We start from the raw sequence: 21,377 nt of genomic DNA on the forward strand, positions 1-21,377 counted from the left end.
AAAAAAGAAAGTCCGACATCAAAGAGTCACAATGCAATTCACCTTGAATGTGTCCCTTCTTTCAGTTTTAATACTTAAAAAAATACGACGTTATTTCCATAAATGTATGATGATTACTTACGATTGGTTCGGCTTATTTTTTTGGATTTGTTTTCAACTCCTCTCCAGGTCCATATTTTGACTTATGTTTTATGAAGGAATAAAAGTTCAGATTTTGTCACTGTAAAAATATTTGTAAAATCCAAACTTCTCTAGATTATTTGTTTAACAATTAAAAAAATCGTAAATAAAATATGACCGTATGCCTATCAATAAAAATTATGATTAAATATCTTTTGGGTACAAATCTAAATTGATTGTTGAGTCAAAATGTAATTCTATAAAGACAAATGTTTACGCATATTTGAATGGAAAAAAAATGACGGTGCTTTTTAAAAACTCGAACTCAAATAAGCTTGGCACGCGCGCGCGCGCGCGCGCACACCCACACACACGCGCGCGCGCGAGCGCGCACACCCACACAAGGCGCATTCATACACTGGTGGAAACCTGAAGCCCTCGTAATAATTTACGAGGCCCGATGTTTTGTCTTTTAATGAGGACTGAAACTATTATTTCATGATGTAGCTATTATTTACAGTATCTATCTATGTATCTATCTATGTAAAACCCCAAAGTGGACATTAGCGCCACATTTATTCATTATGACTTGTGTATTTATTCGATTTGACCTCCTTTCGTCTTGAAACGAGTTTTTGTTACATGTAGAATGGCCGTTAAATGAATAGAAAAATATAAACGCTAAAATTGGATTTGTTCCATTGTGACTTTCTCTTAAAGAACATATCAGAAGATAGACATCCTGCAGCAGAAAATGAAGTTACTCGATAAATTAATTAAATCTGAATTATTAGCTGTGGAGAACTTATTCCTGCCATCATTTTACAGCGCAGTCCTGAAACGAGTAATTTTGCTCAAAGTAACATAAACTAATTGTATTCTGTACTTTCAATCTGGATTTTTAATTGTCTTGCTTTTTTTTCTTCTCGAGAAAAACAAACAGTAATCCTGCATACAGGTGTAAGCACCCGAAGAGGCCTTTCTCTGGGGGTGGGGGGGGGGGGGGCACCTATGGCCCTCCTCCACCAGCAGCCTTTCTTTGGGCCGACCTCCGCGCTGAGTCACGTGTTCCTCGAGCGAATACAAAATTTCCAGTGGGAGAGCGCCTCGACACACACGCCTATCAGCAATTATCAGCTCCGGTCCCTATCTCCACGCGACCAAGGGCCACGGGAGGACAAGAAAGAAGTCCAAAATCCCGGATTTACTTGAAAGGACTACTGCGTTGTGAAGCGCCTGCATACTTTGGAGTCACTCTTCGCTTTTCCTTCCACAACGTTTGCCTGGGGGGTTCTCTCCTTTGGGTGATATTTGGATTCTTCCAGGGTTTGGACGGATTTGTTTCTTTTTATCACCTGGTTGGCCTTATCTGGTAAGATAATACGCTGCAAGAGAGCCCTTGGAACCAAATAATGTTCCTCGTGTATCCTTCCGCGCGTTATCATCGATGGATGCGTGCTTGCGTGTATTTGTGTGTGTGTGTGTGTGTGTGTGCGTGATTTTGATTCTTTTTGTGAGGACTTTAATGCCCCCCCCCCCCTATGTGAGCTTCAATTAGCATGCGTAGTTAAATCAAGCTCACACACGTGAGGAAGGCGTAAAATGTCTGACGTGATGAGGATGATTTGTTTTAACATAGCTTCGATCTTTTCTTTGTCTTTTGTTGAAATTTAAACGGGGCATTCTATTTTGTATTGAAAGGCACAGCAAAGCATAATCAATATTCTTTCAAATGTGTCTCCGATAAAACAAACAAAACAATGTTTCATGTTTACAATAAGGACGAATCAAACTAATACAAAATGCGTAATTTTAAAAACTGTATTTCATTTGTTACATTTGAAGTTGCTCGTCAAGGGGGAGGCAAGACAAAAAGGGTGCTCAGGAAATCACTTAAAACCCGCTTCAGTTAATTTTTTGTCGATGACTAACACGCGCTTGTTTCCCTATTTTACACGTGTATATTGATTCTTTTTTAAGCGTCCTCAAATTCTGCAATGACTCGTGTGATGTATTTTGCAGTTTCACTGGTGTTTTGCTGCAAGCTGTGGAACGATCGAAGGAGCGTGGAGAAGATCTCCCGCGCACGAAGGACTCGGACAAAATTATTTCTAATACCAAGACGTGCAAAGAGGAGAGGAAAATGTATCAAAGCCTGACCTTGACGTCCAACCAGTCCCCTTACACGCACGACACCGGGAATTACATGCACCCGTCTGCCAACTCGCCCGTCTACGTCCCCACCAGCAGGGTCCCGAGCATGCTGCCCACCCTCCCGTACCTGCAGACCTGCGAACCGCCTCACCAGTCCCACGGACTCGGGACACACCACCACCACCACCATCACCCCCACCCCCACCACGGCTGGCCCCAGAGCACCGTGGACGGCTCGTCGTTCGCACCCAGCAGTCCTCACCCCCCACACGGCTTCTCGTACTCGCACAGCCCGCCGCTGAGTACCAACACCGGCCGGGATGCATCCTACCAGAGCTCGCTTGTGCTCGGCAACAGCGGCCGGGCGGACCAGCTCAGCGGGGCCCTGGTGCGTCCAGTGGGAGGCTCTTACACCAGCCCGTACGCTTACATGAGCCCTGAGATGGCGACTTCCTCCTGGACGCCGGGACCGTTCGAGAGCGGAGTGATGAGCCTGCAGGGCCGCCAAGGAGGCATGTCAACGCGGCGCTCCAGTCTGGGTAGGCCTCCACGTCACATGCGGCCATGTTATGGCGGTTGCCAGCAAAATGAAATTGAAATATTTCATGGCAACCCATGGGAAAGGTGTAATTTTTCTTGAATGGCTAGGTGAAAAACTTGCGACATGATATCATTATCACTTTTTCAACTCCAATAAAAGTAACTAATTAAATAAACTTTTATTTTCATAAAAACATCTCACATCACACGCAAATCTTATAGGTTCTATTAAGACTCTCCACAATCAAATACTATCCGATAAAGGAGCTGCATTAATTTACTCGCCTCATTTAAATGCTGTTGTTATGTTTTCAAATCTACACTGTCGAAAAGATGAGAACTTAATTCATATCACAAAATACACACATAGAGTATGTGAATAACAATAGTTGCATTCTTGTGATGATTTAAATTGTGCCCATCTCAAGATTAATAACCCTAGTTTAAAATATTAGAAACATCTTCTCAGTATGATACAAATTTCCGTATAATAATAATAAGAATATTAATAATAATAATATAATTAATATAAAACATCTTCCTCATAATAATGTTATTAGATTAAGACCCAAATAAAAGCATCTTATTTTAAAGGCTCAAAACTAAACTACAAATAAATAATACATATAATAAATGTATTAATGGCATTTTTTATGTGTAGCTATGATTAATAATGTCATATTTCTTTTCAATTGTGCTTCAAGATATTCGTCATTATTTCACAAATCTATCAGTGAGCCGTCCATCGTTTTCATTGGTATTGTGTTTATTTATTAATAAATTATTGTTCTTTTGAACAGTGTTACAAGCAATCGTGACCTGTACCGACGGAATTCTCTGTTAAACTTGCCATAATACATTCTGATCATATGTCACTGCCATTTATAAGGAGGTGCCCTAACAGTGTCATTGATTGAATCAAAGTCCCCCCCCCCCCCAAATTGAAGTGAGACAATACACATTCTTCGACAGAAAAGCCGAGTAACAACAATCAATTAAAATGTTAATCTAATCCCGAGCAACAGTGCAGTGTTTTGATTTTAGGGCTCAATACACACTCACACAAATACCCATTGTCCCGAGCCATCAGCAGCATTTATCACCTCCACCATCAAGACTGGGATCAAGAATTACTCAAAATGTCTCTCTGCTCATACACAGTTTGACAATAAACGAACTCTACTAAAGTCTCCTTTGATGTTTGTGTTGATCATAAAATTTGATTCATCCAATCTTAGATTTGCTATTGTGACTAGTCTTTCATCTGTAATAAATAAGACGAATGTTGAAGTAATAGCAACACAATACCGACCAAACTCCATCAGACATGTATTCTATAATGACCAATAAACAGAAAAGCAAGCGATACGCAAGAACTAACGATAATAATGCAATCGTCAAATGAAACAAAATAATAATATACAAAAAACATTAAATCAATGAGTAAAAATAAATGTGTGGGCCTAAACAACTACAACTGACGGGCATCCTTCAGTGTGAGTATACCGTGAAAATCATCAAGCTCAGCTCAGACGTGTTAGTTGTCTTTTCAACACCATTGAATTAAAAAGTTATGACAAAAATGTCATAAATGTTTGAAAATTGAAGAAAGACCTACTACACACATTATGATCTATTTTAGTTTGCAAACTGCAGAACCAAGAAGTGTTTGGGCTGCAAATCCGAATCGAGCAGCTATCGATTTGTTGGTTTTGTTGTCCCTGGACTTAATTGGACACAGAATGGTTCGTATTGGCGTATAATAACATAATAAAAAAAAGGTTTGTCTCAGAATGCATTTTACTGTATAACATGTTTACTTAAGAAACGGTGTCAATGCTGGCTTCCCAGCATTAACACAACAACAGTTATTCCAGACTTGTTCAATTGCATTTTCAAACGTCGCCATGCAGGCAGGGCATCCCTCATTCGATGAGTAATTGGGAATTTTTGACGGATGCATGCCAGGAGTCCGTTGTGTGTTAAGGCTGTGATGGATAGAAGGAACCCCTGTATTTTTTTCCGACTGATAACACCCCCACCTCACCATTCCTTCCATTAGTCTGTCTCCCCAACGAAGGTTTTGATGACTCTCCATCACATGCGTGGCTCACGGAATGAGAGTGATGTTATTTTAAATTCCTCACACAGTTATTCATCACCCACTGGTCCCTAAACCAGACCCCCACCCCTAAAATCCTACCAATAGGCTACATGTTACAGTTAGTTGAACGTTTATGTCATATGACCGCATGGCTGTTAGTTGTGCAGGAAAGTTTTTTAGAGCCCCATATGCATGAAATGATTAAAATAAAATGCACAAAAATGGCATTGAGTGGAAATCATGCATCTAAAAAAAAAAACACTTTTCAAGAAACCAAAACAAAAAGAAAACGGCATGTTTGGTGAGCCGTTGTAACGTCAAGGAGAGCGAGTCATTTTAACTCTTTATGACCGAAAAAAAAAATCGGTAGTTGTAGCTCTAAAATAAAAAACACCAAATTTACGTGATTGGTATCGGCCGATAACACTCATGGACAATCGATATTGGCAGACTAAAGTATCCCAATTGCAATTCTTCTTTCTGAGCAACTTAAACTAGACGGCACACTTGGGAAATATGTGTCCAAAAACACACGCACACACACAAAACACAATTGAAACACGGCACAACCACTGCTCTGCATTGAATGGAAAATTCATATTACAAGCAAAGAAAAACAGTGTGTATTTGGTGCGACAATGGTCCTGTTGTTTGATTTTTTTTCTACGTCAGGAAAAAAAAAGAAAGGCATCTCGGTGAAATGAGACACGTTATTGTTTCTCAGAGAGTCATCTAGTAATAAACGCTTTCGAATGGTGATGTTTACATTTTTGCCACCATTAAGATTAAAACCGTGTGTTCAGATCTGGTGGAGGACATGTCCACCGAGGGCAGGGAATGCGTCAACTGCGGCTCCATCTCCACACCACTGTGGCGCAGAGATGGCACGGGCCACTACCTCTGCAACGCCTGTGGCCTCTACCACAAGATGAACGGGATCAACAGGCCGCTCATCAAACCTCAGAAACGATTGGTAAGACGGAGCTCGAATGCGTGCAGCTTGAATGTGCCTTTTCACCACAAAAGGTTTATTGTCAACAACAACTGCAAACATACAGTACAGATGACTTATTTGGACACGTGAGACATTATTTTTCCACATATAGCAATTATGAAATAAATATTAAAATGTTTTAATGCAAGAAAGAAATAGTTCATTAACAATGACAATACCAAAAAAATGACATTATTAACATCAATACTTAAATGCTGATTAATCTGATCATTCATTGCAAAGTGAATTAATATTGAATTGAGTTCAATTAAGATTTATTTCTAAAGTACATTTGGATGAAATTTCATTAGTCGAAATTATTCATTCATTCATTCATCTTCCGAACCGCTTTTATCCTCACTTGGGTCGCGGGGGGAGCTGGAGCCCATCCCAGCTGCCTTCGGGGAGTAGGCGGGGGACACCCCGAATTGGTTGCCAGCCAATCGCAGGGCACACAGAGACAAACAACCATGCACGCACACACTCACACCTAGGGACAATTCAGAGTGTTCAATCAGCCTGCCACGCATGTTTTTGGAATGTGGGAGGAAACCGGAGGACCCGGAGAAAACCCACGCAGGCCCGGGGAGAAGATGCAAACTCCACACAGGGAGGCCGGAGCTGGAATTGAACCTGGTACCCCTGCACTGTGAAGTTGACGTGCTAACCACTGGACTACCGGGCCGCCAAGTCGAAATTAAATATTTTCTTATTTAAACACAATTGCAGGATTTGGATGAATGAAAGTGAAAATCTCAAATGTCTTCTTGGCAAATGTGTTTTACTGCAGCACTTTTTAAAAATTGCACCGGGTCTAGGGGCTTATGGATGTGCTCGTTTTCAGGGACGTAGCCATTATTTCAGAAGTGGGGATAGTTAGTTTTTGTTTTCTTTTTCAGGATGACACATAGGAGGTAAAACACAATGACAGTAAAACATAAATGGCATGTACAGTATCAGTAGTGAACAAACAAACAAAAAAATCAGTGAAGAACTGGACACAAAATGGAAAGAACCATTGAGCCATTTCTTGGGCTTCACGCTGAGAATTCCAAATTCTCTGATTTTATTCTCTCGAATGTGAATACTTTCATTTCCTCAGTCCAGCAAGAATGCAGACAAATTGTCTTCGTGTTTCAAGGAGCGCAAGACATTTATGGGCATTGTCTGCTGGTCAGGCAGCATCTCAGCCCGGGACAGAAAGAGACTGGAGCGACTGGTCAGGAAGGCCAGTTCTGTCCTGGGCTGCTCCCTTGACACTCTGGAGGAGGTGGGCAGCAGAAGGATGCTAACTAAGCTAAAAGCTATGATGGACAGTCCCTCCCACCCTCTCCAGCCCGCCCTGACAGCACTAGGTAGCTCCTTCAGCCAGAGACTGTTACACCCGCGCTGCAAGAAGGAGAGATACCGACGCTCGTTCCTACCAACTGCTGTCAGGCTGCTGAATAAAAAATAGCAACAATAATATTAATAATAATTAAATGATGCGGCCCGGTAGTCCAGTGGTTAGCACGTCGACTTCACAGTCCAGAGGTACCGGGTTCAATTCCAGCTCCGGCCTCCCTGTGTGGAGTTTGCATGTTCTCCCCGGGCCTGCGTGGGTTTTCTCCGGGTACTCCGGTTTCCTCCCACATTCCAAAAACATGCATGGCAGGCTGATTGAACGCTCTAAATTGTCCCTAGGTGTGAATGTGAGCGTGGATGGTTGTTCGTCTCTGTGTGCCCTGCGATTGGCTGGCGACCGATTCAGGGTGTCCCCCGCCTACTGCCCGAAGACAGCTGGGATAGGCTCCAGCACCCCCCGCGACCCTAGTGAGGATCAAGCGGTTCGGAAAATGGATGGATGGTTGGATGGATAATTAAATGATGTGGAAAACAACTGTAAATAGCACTGCGATTTATCCATTTTGTATTTATATTGCACTTAATTGAACGGTGTTTGTTTGTTTTTTCTTCTTTCTGCCTACATTCTTGCTGCTGGAGGCTGTAAATTTCCCCAGTGTGGGACAAATAAAGGATAAAGGATTAGCTTGAGCATAGAAAAGCTTTTAGCCTCCCAGTACTTTCTCACATTTTGAATTAAAGACGACCTCAGTCATTCCCAAAACTGAAAGAGTGGCACATGGATGAACATTTTGAAATATGCGCGTAACGGCGGACCACTGGTTAGCACATCAGCCTCACGGTGCAGAGGTGTAGGCTTCGATTCCGGCTGCGGCCTCCCTGTGTGGAGTTTGACTGCTCTCCACCTCTGTGGGTTTTCTCCAGGTACTCCGGTTTCCTCCCACATTCCGAAAACATGCATGGCAGGTTAATGGAACACCCTAAATTGCCCCTAGGTGTGATTGTGAGCACGAATGGTTGTTCGTCTCTGTGTGCCCTGCGATTGGCTGGCAACCAATTCAGAGTGTCCCCCTGCCTACTGCCCAAAGACACCTGGGATAGGCTCCAGCACATTTTCAACATCGCTTGCCCTTTTCAGGGTTGCGGGCTACTATGTCAGCTGACTTTCGGAGAAAGACGGACTATAACCTGAACTGGTCATCAGTCGATGGCAGGGCACATATAGAGATGGACAACCATTCACACTCACATTCACACCATCGCTGAGTGGGAACAGAATGCATGCTGCTTGGACTCAAGTCAGGCCAATCTGCCACTATTAGGAGTCACTAACCTCTTTGAAATTCCAAGCTACATTACCTGGCTGCTGAATAATGCAAAGGGCCACCATTTTGATACACACTTCACCTTAATATGTTATTATTAATGGCTCTCAATTTATGACCATAATGGTTTCGAGAGGCTGAGTCAAACTGTTTGTAAATCGTGAGATACTGACAAAAAAAATGCAGAAGCCTCTCAGACCACACTTGATAATGACAAATATTACTGATCCGCTCCGCATTATCATTTTATGTTTACGTTACCTCTTGATTTGTCATAAATTGGCTATCACAGCGTAACGGTTTTAACTGGAAGGGATACTAAACTTTTTTTTATTATTATTATTTTGAATTTTGTCTACAGTGAATTTGATAACTTCATTATTTGTTATGTACAATTAACACCTTTCAAAACGCTGTCAACTGAAAATGTCAACGAAAAGTCACATGTGCTCAGGGCTCAGGGAACAGCCAATCTCGGCTCACGTGAGGTTCATAAGATACGATAAGATAAGATAAGAAAACCTTTATTCGTCTCTCAATGGAGGAATTCGCAAGCTGAGCTGTGATTGGGACATGGTGCAAGTGAAAAATGTATTCTTAAAGGTGTTCAGTGTGCATGGAAAAATAATGATCCCATCAAATTAATTATAGATAAAATATTAACTTTTGACTGCAGAAAATTGCTAAATCGGTTCCCGCATGTCCCCCGCCCAACTATGCCCCTGCTTATTTTGCTTTGCTTGACTTTAACTTTTAGCCTAACCTTTTTTTTTTTTTTTTTTTTTTAAGTTGAAACATCATTTCATGTAAAGATGCAAACATTGTTGAAAGATCGGTTGGCATTTGTCATTTAGGAGACTGAAGAAAATGAAAATGCTCTGCAAGTGGTGAGCGGGGTGTCAAGGCAAGGCTTCACAGCTGGTTATTTCCCACAAGCTTGCTACCTTTTGTGGAGCAGCTGTGGTTGGCCGGCCTTCCCAAACAAAACAAAAAAAAAAAAACACCCCCAGTACCTCAAGAGCTGCTTTTATTTGTCCCGTATTGACCTTGACCTTGGACGAGGTGTTTGTGAGATTCTCAGCACCAACGTGGCCGCTGTTGCTTGTGCTCTATAAAACAAGATCATTATTTTTGTTTGCAAAAAAAAAATCTTTATGTGGTTGTTAAAAGGCTGCCATACTAATGACTCATTAGCTATTTTCGCATCCGAGCCATGCAGTAATAATTCATCCCTGTCGAATGTTTTCTGTCCTGCGCTGACATCCTGTGATTCTTTTTCAAGGGAACAGTTTGACTTAAAATGGAGTCTCGGGGGGGGGGTCTGAGCCAAAGCAAAAATCCAAAGTTTATACTTTATTTTTGTCTTCACCTACAGCAGACCACATCTCGCCGAGCTGGCCTGTGCTGTACCAACTGTCACACGAGCACCACCACGCTGTGGAGACGTAACGCGGAGGGAGAACCAGTGTGTAACGCCTGTGGTCTCTACATGAAATTGCACGGGGTATGTTGCATCTCACGGGACCTTCGCATGGTTATTAAGCAATTTGGTTATCGTTGGTGTTCGGTTCTTTTACCATATCTTCACATGTATGTATATAAGATTTGTAGATCTTCTACGCCTCCAGGTCTACTTTCAATCAGATTTGAGTTTGTGCAAATGGTACAGTTTGGTTCACTTTTTAGGTTGTTTCCATTGTTCACAACGAAAAAAGTCACCAAAGCAATTATGATAATGAAACTTTTTTGGACACCTTACCAATGTGGTACTAACAGCAGGTGCAGTGTGGTGCACGAGACAGTGAGCGACAGTGACTGGTTAGCATTGTTAGGTTCACATCCATCCATCCATCAGATCATCTATTCATTTGTACATCCATTCACCCACCCTACTTTCTATCCCTGCACGCAAAGTGACTGAAGTCTACAAAACAGGGGGAAGGCAGGATATTTTAAAAAAACAAAAACAAAAAAAAAATCTACAGCAGATGTTCTGCATCCATATTAGTGTTTCATGTCCTTTGTGTCACATTTTGCGTGGTGGGAGGTGGGAGGACGCCAAAAAGCAGGGAGACGGGAGGAAAAAAAAAACACTTGCAGGGTACACTGAAGAAATAACTCAAATACTCCAACAAAGTCCTGAAAACCACAAGGAACCAAGGTAGCAAAAAAAATAAATAATAATAATAAAACAATTCCAGAAATAAAACATAAAGGCGCACACAGACACACACATTAATCCGACAAGTAACCGACAGAACCCAGGGAACTAAATACAAAGCAAAAGATCTGACGCTAACTGAAAGGAGCAAGGGAAGAAAATATGAACAAACTGACGAGACAACGATAAACACCTGGACAAGACACAAAGGATTGAGGGAGCTGATTGGTTCAACACAAGGGACCCAGATGACGAGAACAAAAACATAGCACTTTGGGTTTTTAAAAATATTTTTTATTTTTTTTATTACTCGTACTGTGTACGACACATTTCTGCAAGGGTTTCAGGAATGATAAGCCAAAGAGGAATTAATGTGTTGTTTTTAAAATTGTGCAATTATGATAGGCCAGCACACCTGCTTTCCAGTCAAGAGGTTCTGGGTTTAAATCTCAGTTCAGGCCCTCTTTGTGGAATTTGCATATCCCTCCCCATGCTCACCTGGCTTTTCTCCAGGTTCCTCCCATATTCTAAAACACGTAAGTTTAATTAAAGTCTCTGAACTGTCCCCTCGACGTAAATCTAAATGTGAATGCGTGTTTGTCTAAACAGTACGTGCCCCACGATTGGTTGGATGTACCCCACCTTTTTTTTCAAAGTCAGCTAAAATAGGCTCCAGCTTTCCCGTGACCTGAATGAGGACAAGCTGTAAAGATAATGGATGGATGCATAGCGATTACTATAAGAACAGTTAATTGGTTAGTACTTTGTATAAAAGAACCGGAACACCACACAGCTAATCCTCAAAAGACGAATCAAAGACAATTGGACCTCTTCTTATTCCAAACACATCATTTTTCATTACAAACAAGAGAGGATCTAAAGCCGTTGCCGTTTTGATGCCAGTACAAAGCACTGTGCTATGTCAAATTCATCAGTGTTGAATTTATTTGTGGGTTTATCCGGTGATGTCACGCTACTTAGTGACTCACTGGTGCTTACGCACGAGCCAGCTTGGGTTTACTGTTCCAAACCGTCCTGTTGTGATCCGAACTAAACTGTTACGTTTGGCGTGAACGTGGCTTTCCAGTGTCGAGCGGCTGATATTTGTACAGCAAAATGCATCTCCAAGGGCGCTGTGGTCAATGTTATCAGGGCTGCAACGTGGGAGTGGAGCTTGTGTGGGTTGTCATGACACCGTGGCCTCTGTAAAAACAGTGAGTCAACTAATGACTGCTTCCCACCTCCCTACAGGTGCCCAGACCTTTAGCCATGAAGAAAGAGAGTATACAGACAAGGAAGCGCAAACCCAAGATGCCCAAGAACAAGTTATCAACAGGTGGGGCAAAAGTGGCCTGAAATAGAAATGAAAGCAGCAACCTCTAGGCATTTTGTATTAAAATGGCAGCTTCGCAATCAGATGGATGTTACCTTACCTTGGAGAAGAATAAAATCCGTGTTGTTGTGAGATGATAAATATTCTAGATACTTTATTCATACCATAAAGCAGGGGTGTCAAATCCATTTTTGTCGCGGGCCACATTTTAGTCACCATTTCCCTTGGAGGGCCATTATGACTGAAATCATATAAAGAAGTCAAGAATAACAGTTTATTCAACTATTGTTTAAGTTACTGTAATGAGGTGTTGGCAACAACAAAACGCTAACAATGTCTCTCTTATTTATTACATATGAGAATTTGAAATTTTGGTACATAGTTTAGCAAGCATCATGGAAGTTGCCAGGTTTGATTTGCTCTCGCTGGCCACATAAAACGATGTGGCGGGCCAGATATTGCCTCCGGGCCTTGACTTTGACACATGTGCCATAAATGAAAATAGATAATATTCAGGTATGCATGACATAGCATGTCATTTTTTAAAGATATGATTCCCCCTTTGCCCTTTTTATTTCTGTAGCTCAAAAGACAAAAACAAGAAGGAGCAACCTGTCCAAAAAAAAAAAAAAGATCCCAACTTCTACTTCTTAAAGGGGAAGTCAACTCAAAAATGTTCTTTCAAAAATATACTCTATGCAGCCCCACTAGTGTAAACATGGTATTTTGATTAATATTGCGTTTGTGGAATATGAAATGAGCAGCAACCACAACCACCCTTTTTTATCTATCACAGGGGGCAGCCATTTTGTCACAGTTGCTCAGGGCTCCGGTAACAACCAATCATGAGCTTGCAACTCTCACAAAAGTGGCAAAAAGGCCACCCCTTGGGATGGATAGGAACGGGTGGATTTTGCTGTTTATTTCATATTTCTCAAACGCAACATTAATCAGAATAACGTGTTTTGTCAAGAAAATGTTTGTGTTGCATTCCCTTTTCAGCAGATAACAATGGCATAGCAAGTAATGATGGAGCATTTCGTTGTTCGTTTTTGTCAAACGTAATGAAGAGGAGAAGTGAAAGGTCTAATGTCGGAAACACGTTATTCTTCAGGAGCACCCATCAGCTCAAACAGTCGGTCGCCATCGACACTTTCGGTATCTGAGCACGCCTCAACCATCAAGAGTGAACCCAGCATGACCTCCTCACCTTACGCCGGGCAAACCGTCACGTCTGCCTCCCAGGTAATCTCGTTCATATCAATATAGAGCATGGCAACTCTTACCTGACTGTATTTTGAAACTATCGAAATTAACTACTGTTGTATTGAAGTTGAAATTTGGTAATTCAACTGTGAATTGCCTCCTAAGAGCCCATTTTGCTTAGGCCATGTAGACCACACGCCTCAGCAGTGCTGAATGTATTAGGAATGAGGGGAGCTGTTCCGATTGGACGTTCGCTGTGCTCACTCCCACATTGGCGCAAATGCCCATTTCGAACTGCACCCATCAACAAAAACAACAAAAGAATGGTTAGGCTGCACTTTGCGTTAGACTTGGTCTGGGCAGAAAAATGGGGCCCATTATTTTTAAACTGTGTGAACAGACACATGTTCACAAATAGGCAGAAAACCAAAGATTTCATTTCACACTTCATAGGTGAGCAGGCACGACAAAGATGCTAATATTTCTATCCAACCAATTAAAAAGTCCATCTTCCAATTACCGGTAATGTTATTTCCCCTTTTAAAGGAGCAATGTGTAATATTTGCCGCAAGAGCTTTAAAATAGTACGAACATTCTAGGAAGCATCTTGCTTTGTACTTCACCAAATTACAAAGGTGCAAGGGTTTTTTTGTCTTTTTTTTTCTTTCTTTCTTTCTTTCTGGATGATAGTTTTAAATTTTGTCAGAAGAAACATTTGAAGTTTGAAGCAGCCTTAGTTGGACTTTCAAAACATGTCAACAAACCGCATTGGGTTTGAAAAAATCCTAATTGTTTATATTTCCTTTCCTCTACAGACGGCTACCCAGCTGAACGTAACTACAGTGTCATCAGCACATATGGACATTAAATATGAGGATTATGCCTTTACTCCAACATCAATGGCCCCACAGAACTCCTGGTGCGCTCTATCTCAAGCATGAGGCCTAAAAAAAAAAAAAAGGTCACCCAGTCTCACTGTCTTACCGGCCGGGACATTTGATGCACACACATATATAAATGAGGACAGCTGAGAGAGCGTGATCCACTTGCAATGTACTACCGGGCCCTGCAACTTACATGATTGTCAAGGAACCTCCAAGATCCAGGATGCAGCATACCTGGATTTCACAAACAACTACCTTTTATGGAGCAAGGAAATGCACCAATACAAAGACAGTCATATGACTCGTAAAGTCTGAAACACATAACTGGATATTAAATCCATAGCCTAGCTAGTTGTTATTGCTGAGTTTAAGGAACACAATAAGGACATTACTGTCACTGCAGAAAAAAAAATGGACAGAAAAACTTTTTAGTTTTTTTCTTTTATGGCTGCTGAGCACAACTCAGCATGTAGATGATTGACTTTTATAGGCGCATTATTTATGTTGAGATAAGGGCAGTTAAGGCATAGACAATATCGTTTGACACCGCTTCCCCCCTGTGGGTCGGCCATGTTGCGTGACCTCCATGCAGGGTTATGTGAGCAATTAGTTTGTGAGATATGACGGGAATCAATAAATCCCCAATTGTTCGTTTTTAGGTGTTGTGAGTACATATCAGAGGTTTGCCCTAACGATTGACTATAAAGGTGCAATGGCTCCATTGAAAAAAAAAACAGTGAAATAATTATAAAACTAATGTCACTTCATTGTATGTATTTTGTCGAGAATGAAAGCTGTTTGTTGTTGTAATATTTTAAAGCGTATGTCACCGTCTGTTTCTTCTCTCTTATCAAAGTCCTTTGAAATCAGTTCAGGTTGAACCGATTTACTATTTATTAATTTGACTGATGGAAAAAAGAATGAATGTAATAAAAAGTAAATCTCAGTGCATGTAAGAGCTCATAATTCTGACCAAAAATTGACCTTTTCAAGTTCAGGTCATCCGTACACGTTATTTCAACACTGAAGGGATTTAACAATTTTTAACGTACCGGTATTTCCAAAATAATAATAATAATAACATTAAAAACAATAATAAATAATTATACCACCTTTAAATGGTTCCAAAGTCACGAGAGCAGATGAAACAACACAACTGGTAATTTACCAATGTAGGTCTGGAGTCTACACGTTATTCCCAACAGGTCATGAAAAATCCATGCGATCACCCCGCCAAACTCAATGTATGGCATTCAAACAAGAATTCAATAATACAAACAGTTAGTGATGCAGAGCCCTGTTACAACACCGTCAAATAAACTGCCAAGTGGGATTTTCATAACTTAATACTGTAGTTTTTTTTTTTTGTTGTTGAAGAAAAAGTCATTCAAGTAACTCAAAATATATTTTCTTAATACTTACAATATATATGCTATTACCGGTAGTCCAAAAATGAAAACTAAATTCGAAAAAATTGTTCAAACAATTATTCTTAAATGTTATTTTTAAAAATCCATGTATTATCTTTGTTCTTTTCATGTGCTTGATTGTCACAATTGTAAAAAAATATATATCTCAACTCAACTGTATTTATAAAGCACTTTAAAACAGCCATCGCTGTATACAAAGTTATGTACATGGAACAACTATCATACATACAACAATAAAACAATAAATCAATCACAAAGACGGTAGAAAGCACCAAACAGTATATGTGTCTATAAAATATCCCTGTTAAGACTTGAAGCTGTCCAATTTCTGCTTAATCATGGACATTAAACATTTATATATATATATATATATATATATATAATTCTTGATAAGGATTCAAATTACATCTGTGATTGCTGCAGACATTTTATTTGTGGAAAATAGTGACCAACTGATCGCAAAATGGTGTCTCATGTAATAGTGTAAGAAATGTCAGTTGCCCCTTCTTCTAAATGCAGTGACTTGTATTAATGTAACGTAAAAGTTGAACATGAGCCACACGCTCCTTCACTCACATACATTTAACAATTGCGGCAAAATACACAACTGTATAACTTCACTCAGTGAGCAAAGTTTGTGTGTGTGTGTGTGTGTGTGTGTGTGTGTGTGTGTGTGTGTGTGTGTGTGTGTGTGTGTACACGCTTGTGTGTTTATTTGGCATGTGGTCGTCCAAAGGTTGTGTTCCAACTGTGCTTTATGGCATCAATCCATGCTAAGGAGGAGAACGCACCCCAGTCAGCAACAAGGCTGCTTTACTGCCACCATGGCGACGTGTAGGCACCACTGCGCCAACAACACCGCCCTACTTTATAGCGCCGGGTGAGATGTTATGTCCTCTCTATTCTTGGGAGACGCCTTCAATCAAGTGCGGCATGATCACCTTCGTGCCAGGTAAAGGGTAATAAAGTAGGTGCTTGAAATGGAGAACAGTGTTTTTAGGAGTTTCAGACACAATCAATTTAAATGGCTTTCGAGAATGTTGCAACATGTCTCCGGGCGGCACGGTCAAACTGTTAGCATGTGCGCCTCACAGTGCAGAGGTGCAGGGTTCGTATCTGGATCCGGCCTCCCTGTGTGGAGTTTGCATGCTCTCCTCATACCAGCGTGGATTTTCTCCAATTTCCTCTTACATCCCAAAAATATGCATGGTAAGTTGATTGGACACTCTAAATTGTTCCTCAGTGTGACTGTGACTGTGAATGGTTGTATGTATGATGCATTTTCTGATCCGCTTATCCTCACAAGGGTCCCGGGGATGCTGGAGCCTATCCCAGCTGTTGTCGGGCAGTAGGCGGGGGACACCCTGAACTGGTTGCCAGCCAATCGCAGGGCACACAGAGATGAACAACCATCCGCGCTCAGACTCACACTCACACTCACACCTAGGGACAATTTTGAGTGTTCAATCAGCCTGCCATGCATGTTTTTGGAATTTGGGAGGAAACCGGAGGGCCCGGAGAAAACCCACGCAAGCACGGGGAGAACATGCAAACTCCACACAGGAAGGCCAGAGCTGAAATTGAACCCGGTACCTCTGCACTGTGAGGTCAACGCGCTAACCACTGGATCACCGGGCCACCCCGGCTGGATAATGATCCTTATATTTGAATCAGGTGTATTGGAGCAGAGATGCAAATAAAACATCCAGGATACTGGCCCTCAAGGATTGGAGTTGCCCACCTCTGACACGAACTTATAGTCAGAAACAAAGCTTGTGACAACCTGTAACCCAAAACCCAGACCCGTCAAGCCTCTTCTAGAGTTTGTTGTTTGGCCACACTGAACCCATGTGACCCTTCACTCTTATATTAGATTGAGTCAACAATACTCAAGCAGCAATACAGCAGAGAGCTAACATGCTAGCCAACGATGCTTGATGACTTCCACTTTTTGCTGCGCTTGAAACATGCTTTATTTTCTCGATGTTCTCCATACATAGACCATGAATCACAAACCCCTTGATATAATTGGCCCTGAACTCAGACCGCCATTCACAGACGTATTATAAACGGCTGAGCGAGCGCTAAAATAAGAACCAAAAACAGCAGGATGATAGATGGCCCGGTGACACACGTGAACGATGACTTCCGTGACCGTGAGTTTGATTGTTTCCTTGAGGAAGAAAAAAAAAGTTAGAAAGGAAGGGAAGAATGTCAACTCAATCATTGAGGGCAGTGAACCAATTGAGAAACTTTGCTCCGAGCACCGGTTACACTTAGCACGTATTATATATCCACCCTTAACGTCATAAGATGCAGAATTTGGAGCTCACCTCACATCTCATTACACTACCTCTAGCATTGTGAATGTATACTTTCAGACATGGCACTGATACCGCTTCAATGAATTTGGTCTGAAAGTGAATACTGTCCAACTCTTCAACCTCTGATGTGCCAATTTACCATGAATACATGGTGAAAGCAGGTGTTGTTTAACCCGTGGCAGAGGTCTGTACTCCACCGAGAGCTCTGATGCAGGATATGAATCACGCCTCACAAATACAATACCTCGACCTCAGACCTCACCTCCTTATTACCTCCAAGACACCTCAAGTAATATTGACAGTGTCAGCCTTGGGGGAGGTAAAGTGAAAGTGCCCGTGAGCAAGATTCATGTCCTTCCTTTGGATTCTCGGCACTCATGCATGCACGCGCACACGTGCACACACAGCAGTGCAAATGCTTCACTATAGCAAGTATTCGGGCCAAGTTCAAGCATTTTTTTCTCACAAGGGTGAAAAAAATGATGATAATAATTATCCATTCATCCATATTCCGATCCGCTTTATCTTCACAAGGGTCGCGGGGTGTGCTGGAGCCTATTTTAGCTGTCTTCAAGCAGTAGGCGGGGGACACCCTGAACTGGTTGCCAGCCAATCGCAGAGTGCATGTACAAGAACAACCCTCCGCGCTCAGACTCACAATCACACCTAGGGACAATTTTGAGTGTCCAATCAACCTACCATGTACTGTATGTTTTTGGAATGTGGGAGGAAACCAGAGCACCCGGAGAAAACCCACGCAGGCTCAGGGAGAACATGCAAACTCCACACAGGAAGTCCGGAGCCGGAATTGAACCCTGCACCTCTGCACTGTGCTGCCAACGTGCAACCAGTCGACCACCGTTCCACCCTGATGATGATTATCATTGTGCATTATGAATAAATACAAGAATTATTAAAAACATTATCCTGATACTCGGTTCTATTTATGTTGCAAATAGATAGATAGATAGATAGATAGATAGATAGATAGATAGATGGATAGATGAATAAATATATAACTAGAGCTGTGATATTCTCCAGCACGTACGTGACAGAGGATAAGCGATTAGGACAATGGATGTATGGCTAAAGAAATAGGGGTTGAGCTGTGAAAAAATCATGAGCATATCGGCTTCACATCAAGTTGGTTCCATGTCATCTTCATGCAAACAATCATAAATGCCACCCTAGATGGAGTATTCCACATATTGATTGGTGACTACTCAGTTATATATATTTTATAATGACACAGCGTTCAACATAAATATGTACGAGAAAAGAAAAACGTTTTGAAAGATGTTTTTTTTTTTTTAATCCATTTCTCAGTGCCCAAGAGAACAATGTTCCGAACTTTGAAGTTCAGAAAATATCACTTTTGGAAGTTAACTGAGTGGACATTCACTTACGTTGATTCATGTAGCCTTCGTACCTCGCTCTCTCTCTAAAAACAGCCATATTTCATAATCTAGCAAATATACACATATGCATACAGTGTTGGATTTATTGGCCCCAAATGGACGTCGATCCCATAGTTTCATGTCTCCTGCTTGTACCAAAGAAATTCAATGTGTGTGCGCGCGCGTGTGTGTGTGTGTGTGTGTATGAGCGTGCATGTGTGTCGTGCCTGGTTGTCTCTCCATCAGTCATTGGCTTGGGTGGAGAGGAGACTACTCGGAGCCCAGAAAGCAGGGGTCAAGTCCAGGCTTACTCAACCCCCACGGGCGCTCCTCCTCCTCTTCCTCCCCTCTCTCCATCAGCTTCACATGAAGGATGAAGGGCTAAGGAGGGAGGAGAACTAGTTGATTTTACAGAGTAGCGGGGGGGAGGAGGTGTGGAATGGGTCAAAAGAGTAGCTGATGAGAGGAGGAGGAGATCTCTGAGCAGAGAAGGAGCAGGAAAAGAGAAATAAGCGCACAGGTTAGCGTGGTTAGCTTTGGCTATTCTGGTTGCTTAAAATAGCCATACCAAATTCAGGTGAAATCAGGTTTGGATATTGGCTAACACCGAACGATTTCCACAGTCTCAGACTAAAAACTAACAAGTCAGAAGGAAGTTTTAGAATTTTACTGGAGTCACAGCGCGTGCCCGTCTCACCTTTTAATGTAAGGTGGTAATCTCAAGTGTTTTGGATCAGCCTTTTCCTCGTCTTTCAGTCTTTGCAGTGACGTGGCAACAACCAAAAGATGAGCTCTAACAAAAGCGCAAACAGGAAACTTTTGTCTACAATCATGAGAAAGGCACGGACAAACAAAGGTGCAAACGCAACCGAACTTGATGGCCAAATATTGCATTGGGGTGAAAAAAAAAATGCCTTCACGGTCTTTGTAAAATCTCAGTCTGAGACTAAGGCTGTGACTAAAAACCCGATAACTTTAACGCTTTCAGTGACGGCGGTTACTACAGTGGACAGCTTATTATGTTATCAGGTTACACGGTGCATGAAAGGGTTAAATGTCAGCAGGTGTGAGGTGATATTTTTCCAACGGTCTTTTCCAAATCCTCTCAAAGTCCTCTGATTTATAGGTAGCTGCAGTTGTGACTGTGTGGGAGTGGAAGGGTTGGCAATTTTCCATGGCGCACTTGCACACAGCAGAGTTGCACATCTGCATAATGACCAGTATGACTGCGCTCTCGTACACAAACAAGGTCCAGAGAAGCATGCTTGGATGTGTTTGGTATGGAAGAACCGGCGAGCCCCGGCCATAACCTCAGCTTTTGGATGAACTAGATCAGAGATGGCACAACAGGAGGCTCTCTTTCAGGTTTATCAGTTGACCCCTTCTGGGTGACTTGCAAAACATTCTCACAGAGGCACACTCCAAGACGTTGTAGAAAGTCTTTCCAGAAAAGTAGAAGTTATAGCTGTAAAGATGGTTTTTCTTCACTTTGCACTTCCGAAGGCAAGATGACGATATGTGGCTAGAGAGAGAGAGAGAGAGAGAGAGAGGGAGGGAGAGAAAGAGAGGAAGGGGTGTAGAGTGATGTGTGCCAGGTACTAGCCCTCAGTCACACAGTTCTCAGTGAAGTCAGGGCGGTGTCAGCGATGACCGGCTCCAAGGGTCTGCTGGTATTTTGGTGTTTTTAAACAAATACTCAAACACACACACACACACACACACACACACACACACACACACACACACACACACACACACACACACTTGCGACTCATCATGATCTCCCACAGACAAATCAGAAGCAGTACAGAGGAACGTAGTCCATTGAGATGTCAAATGAGACCTCACAGGAACTGTTTCTCCTGCGTGTTGAGGCAAAACACACTTAAGCAACAACATTAAAATACAGCAGAAGCGCTGAAATCAAGCACAATCCATTCCAAAATCCATTCCCGTTTTCTCACTATGTGCATGAGTAGAAAAAAATGGGTCTGTTTCAGGGTCATTAGAAAATATGGATTACTTCACAAAGCAATGTTTTAAGTCACATTTTAACCTAAA

The 21,377-nt window shown here is 41.8% G+C and overlaps 1 protein-coding gene across 1 annotated transcript; it reads left to right on the top strand.

Moving 5' to 3' along the window:
- Positions 1–1,251: 1,251 nt before the first annotated feature.
- On the top strand, positions 1,252–15,078 carry gata5 (GATA binding protein 5). Its single transcript, XM_086130171.1, has 7 exons — positions 1,252–1,492; positions 2,143–2,813; positions 5,722–5,891; positions 9,957–10,085; positions 11,994–12,078; positions 13,190–13,320; positions 14,097–15,078. Exons 2-7 carry the CDS (start codon positions 2,264–2,266, stop codon positions 14,220–14,222), a joined length of 1,191 nt encoding a protein of 396 aa, XP_085986297.1. The 5' UTR covers positions 1,252–1,492; positions 2,143–2,263; the 3' UTR covers positions 14,223–15,078.
- Positions 15,079–21,377: the final 6,299 nt, after the last annotated feature.

The sequence above is a fragment of the Hippocampus guttulatus genome, chromosome 1 (genome assembly GCF_054856545.1).
Source record: "Hippocampus guttulatus isolate MCC_2025c chromosome 1, RoL_Hgut_1.0, whole genome shotgun sequence".
NCBI lineage: Eukaryota > Metazoa > Chordata > Actinopteri > Syngnathiformes > Syngnathidae > Hippocampus > Hippocampus guttulatus.

Coding starts and splice junctions, on each gene's coding strand:
- gata5 (XM_086130171.1), top strand. CDS start 2,264: ATGTATCAAAGCCTGACCTTGACGTCCAACCAGTCCCCTTACACGCAC. Junction 5,892..9,956: donor TCAAACCTCAGAAACGATTG/GTAAGACGGAGC, acceptor CTTCACCTACAG/CAGACCACATCTCGCCGAGC. Junction 10,086..11,993: donor TCTACATGAAATTGCACGGG/GTATGTTGCATC, acceptor ACCTCCCTACAG/GTGCCCAGACCTTTAGCCAT.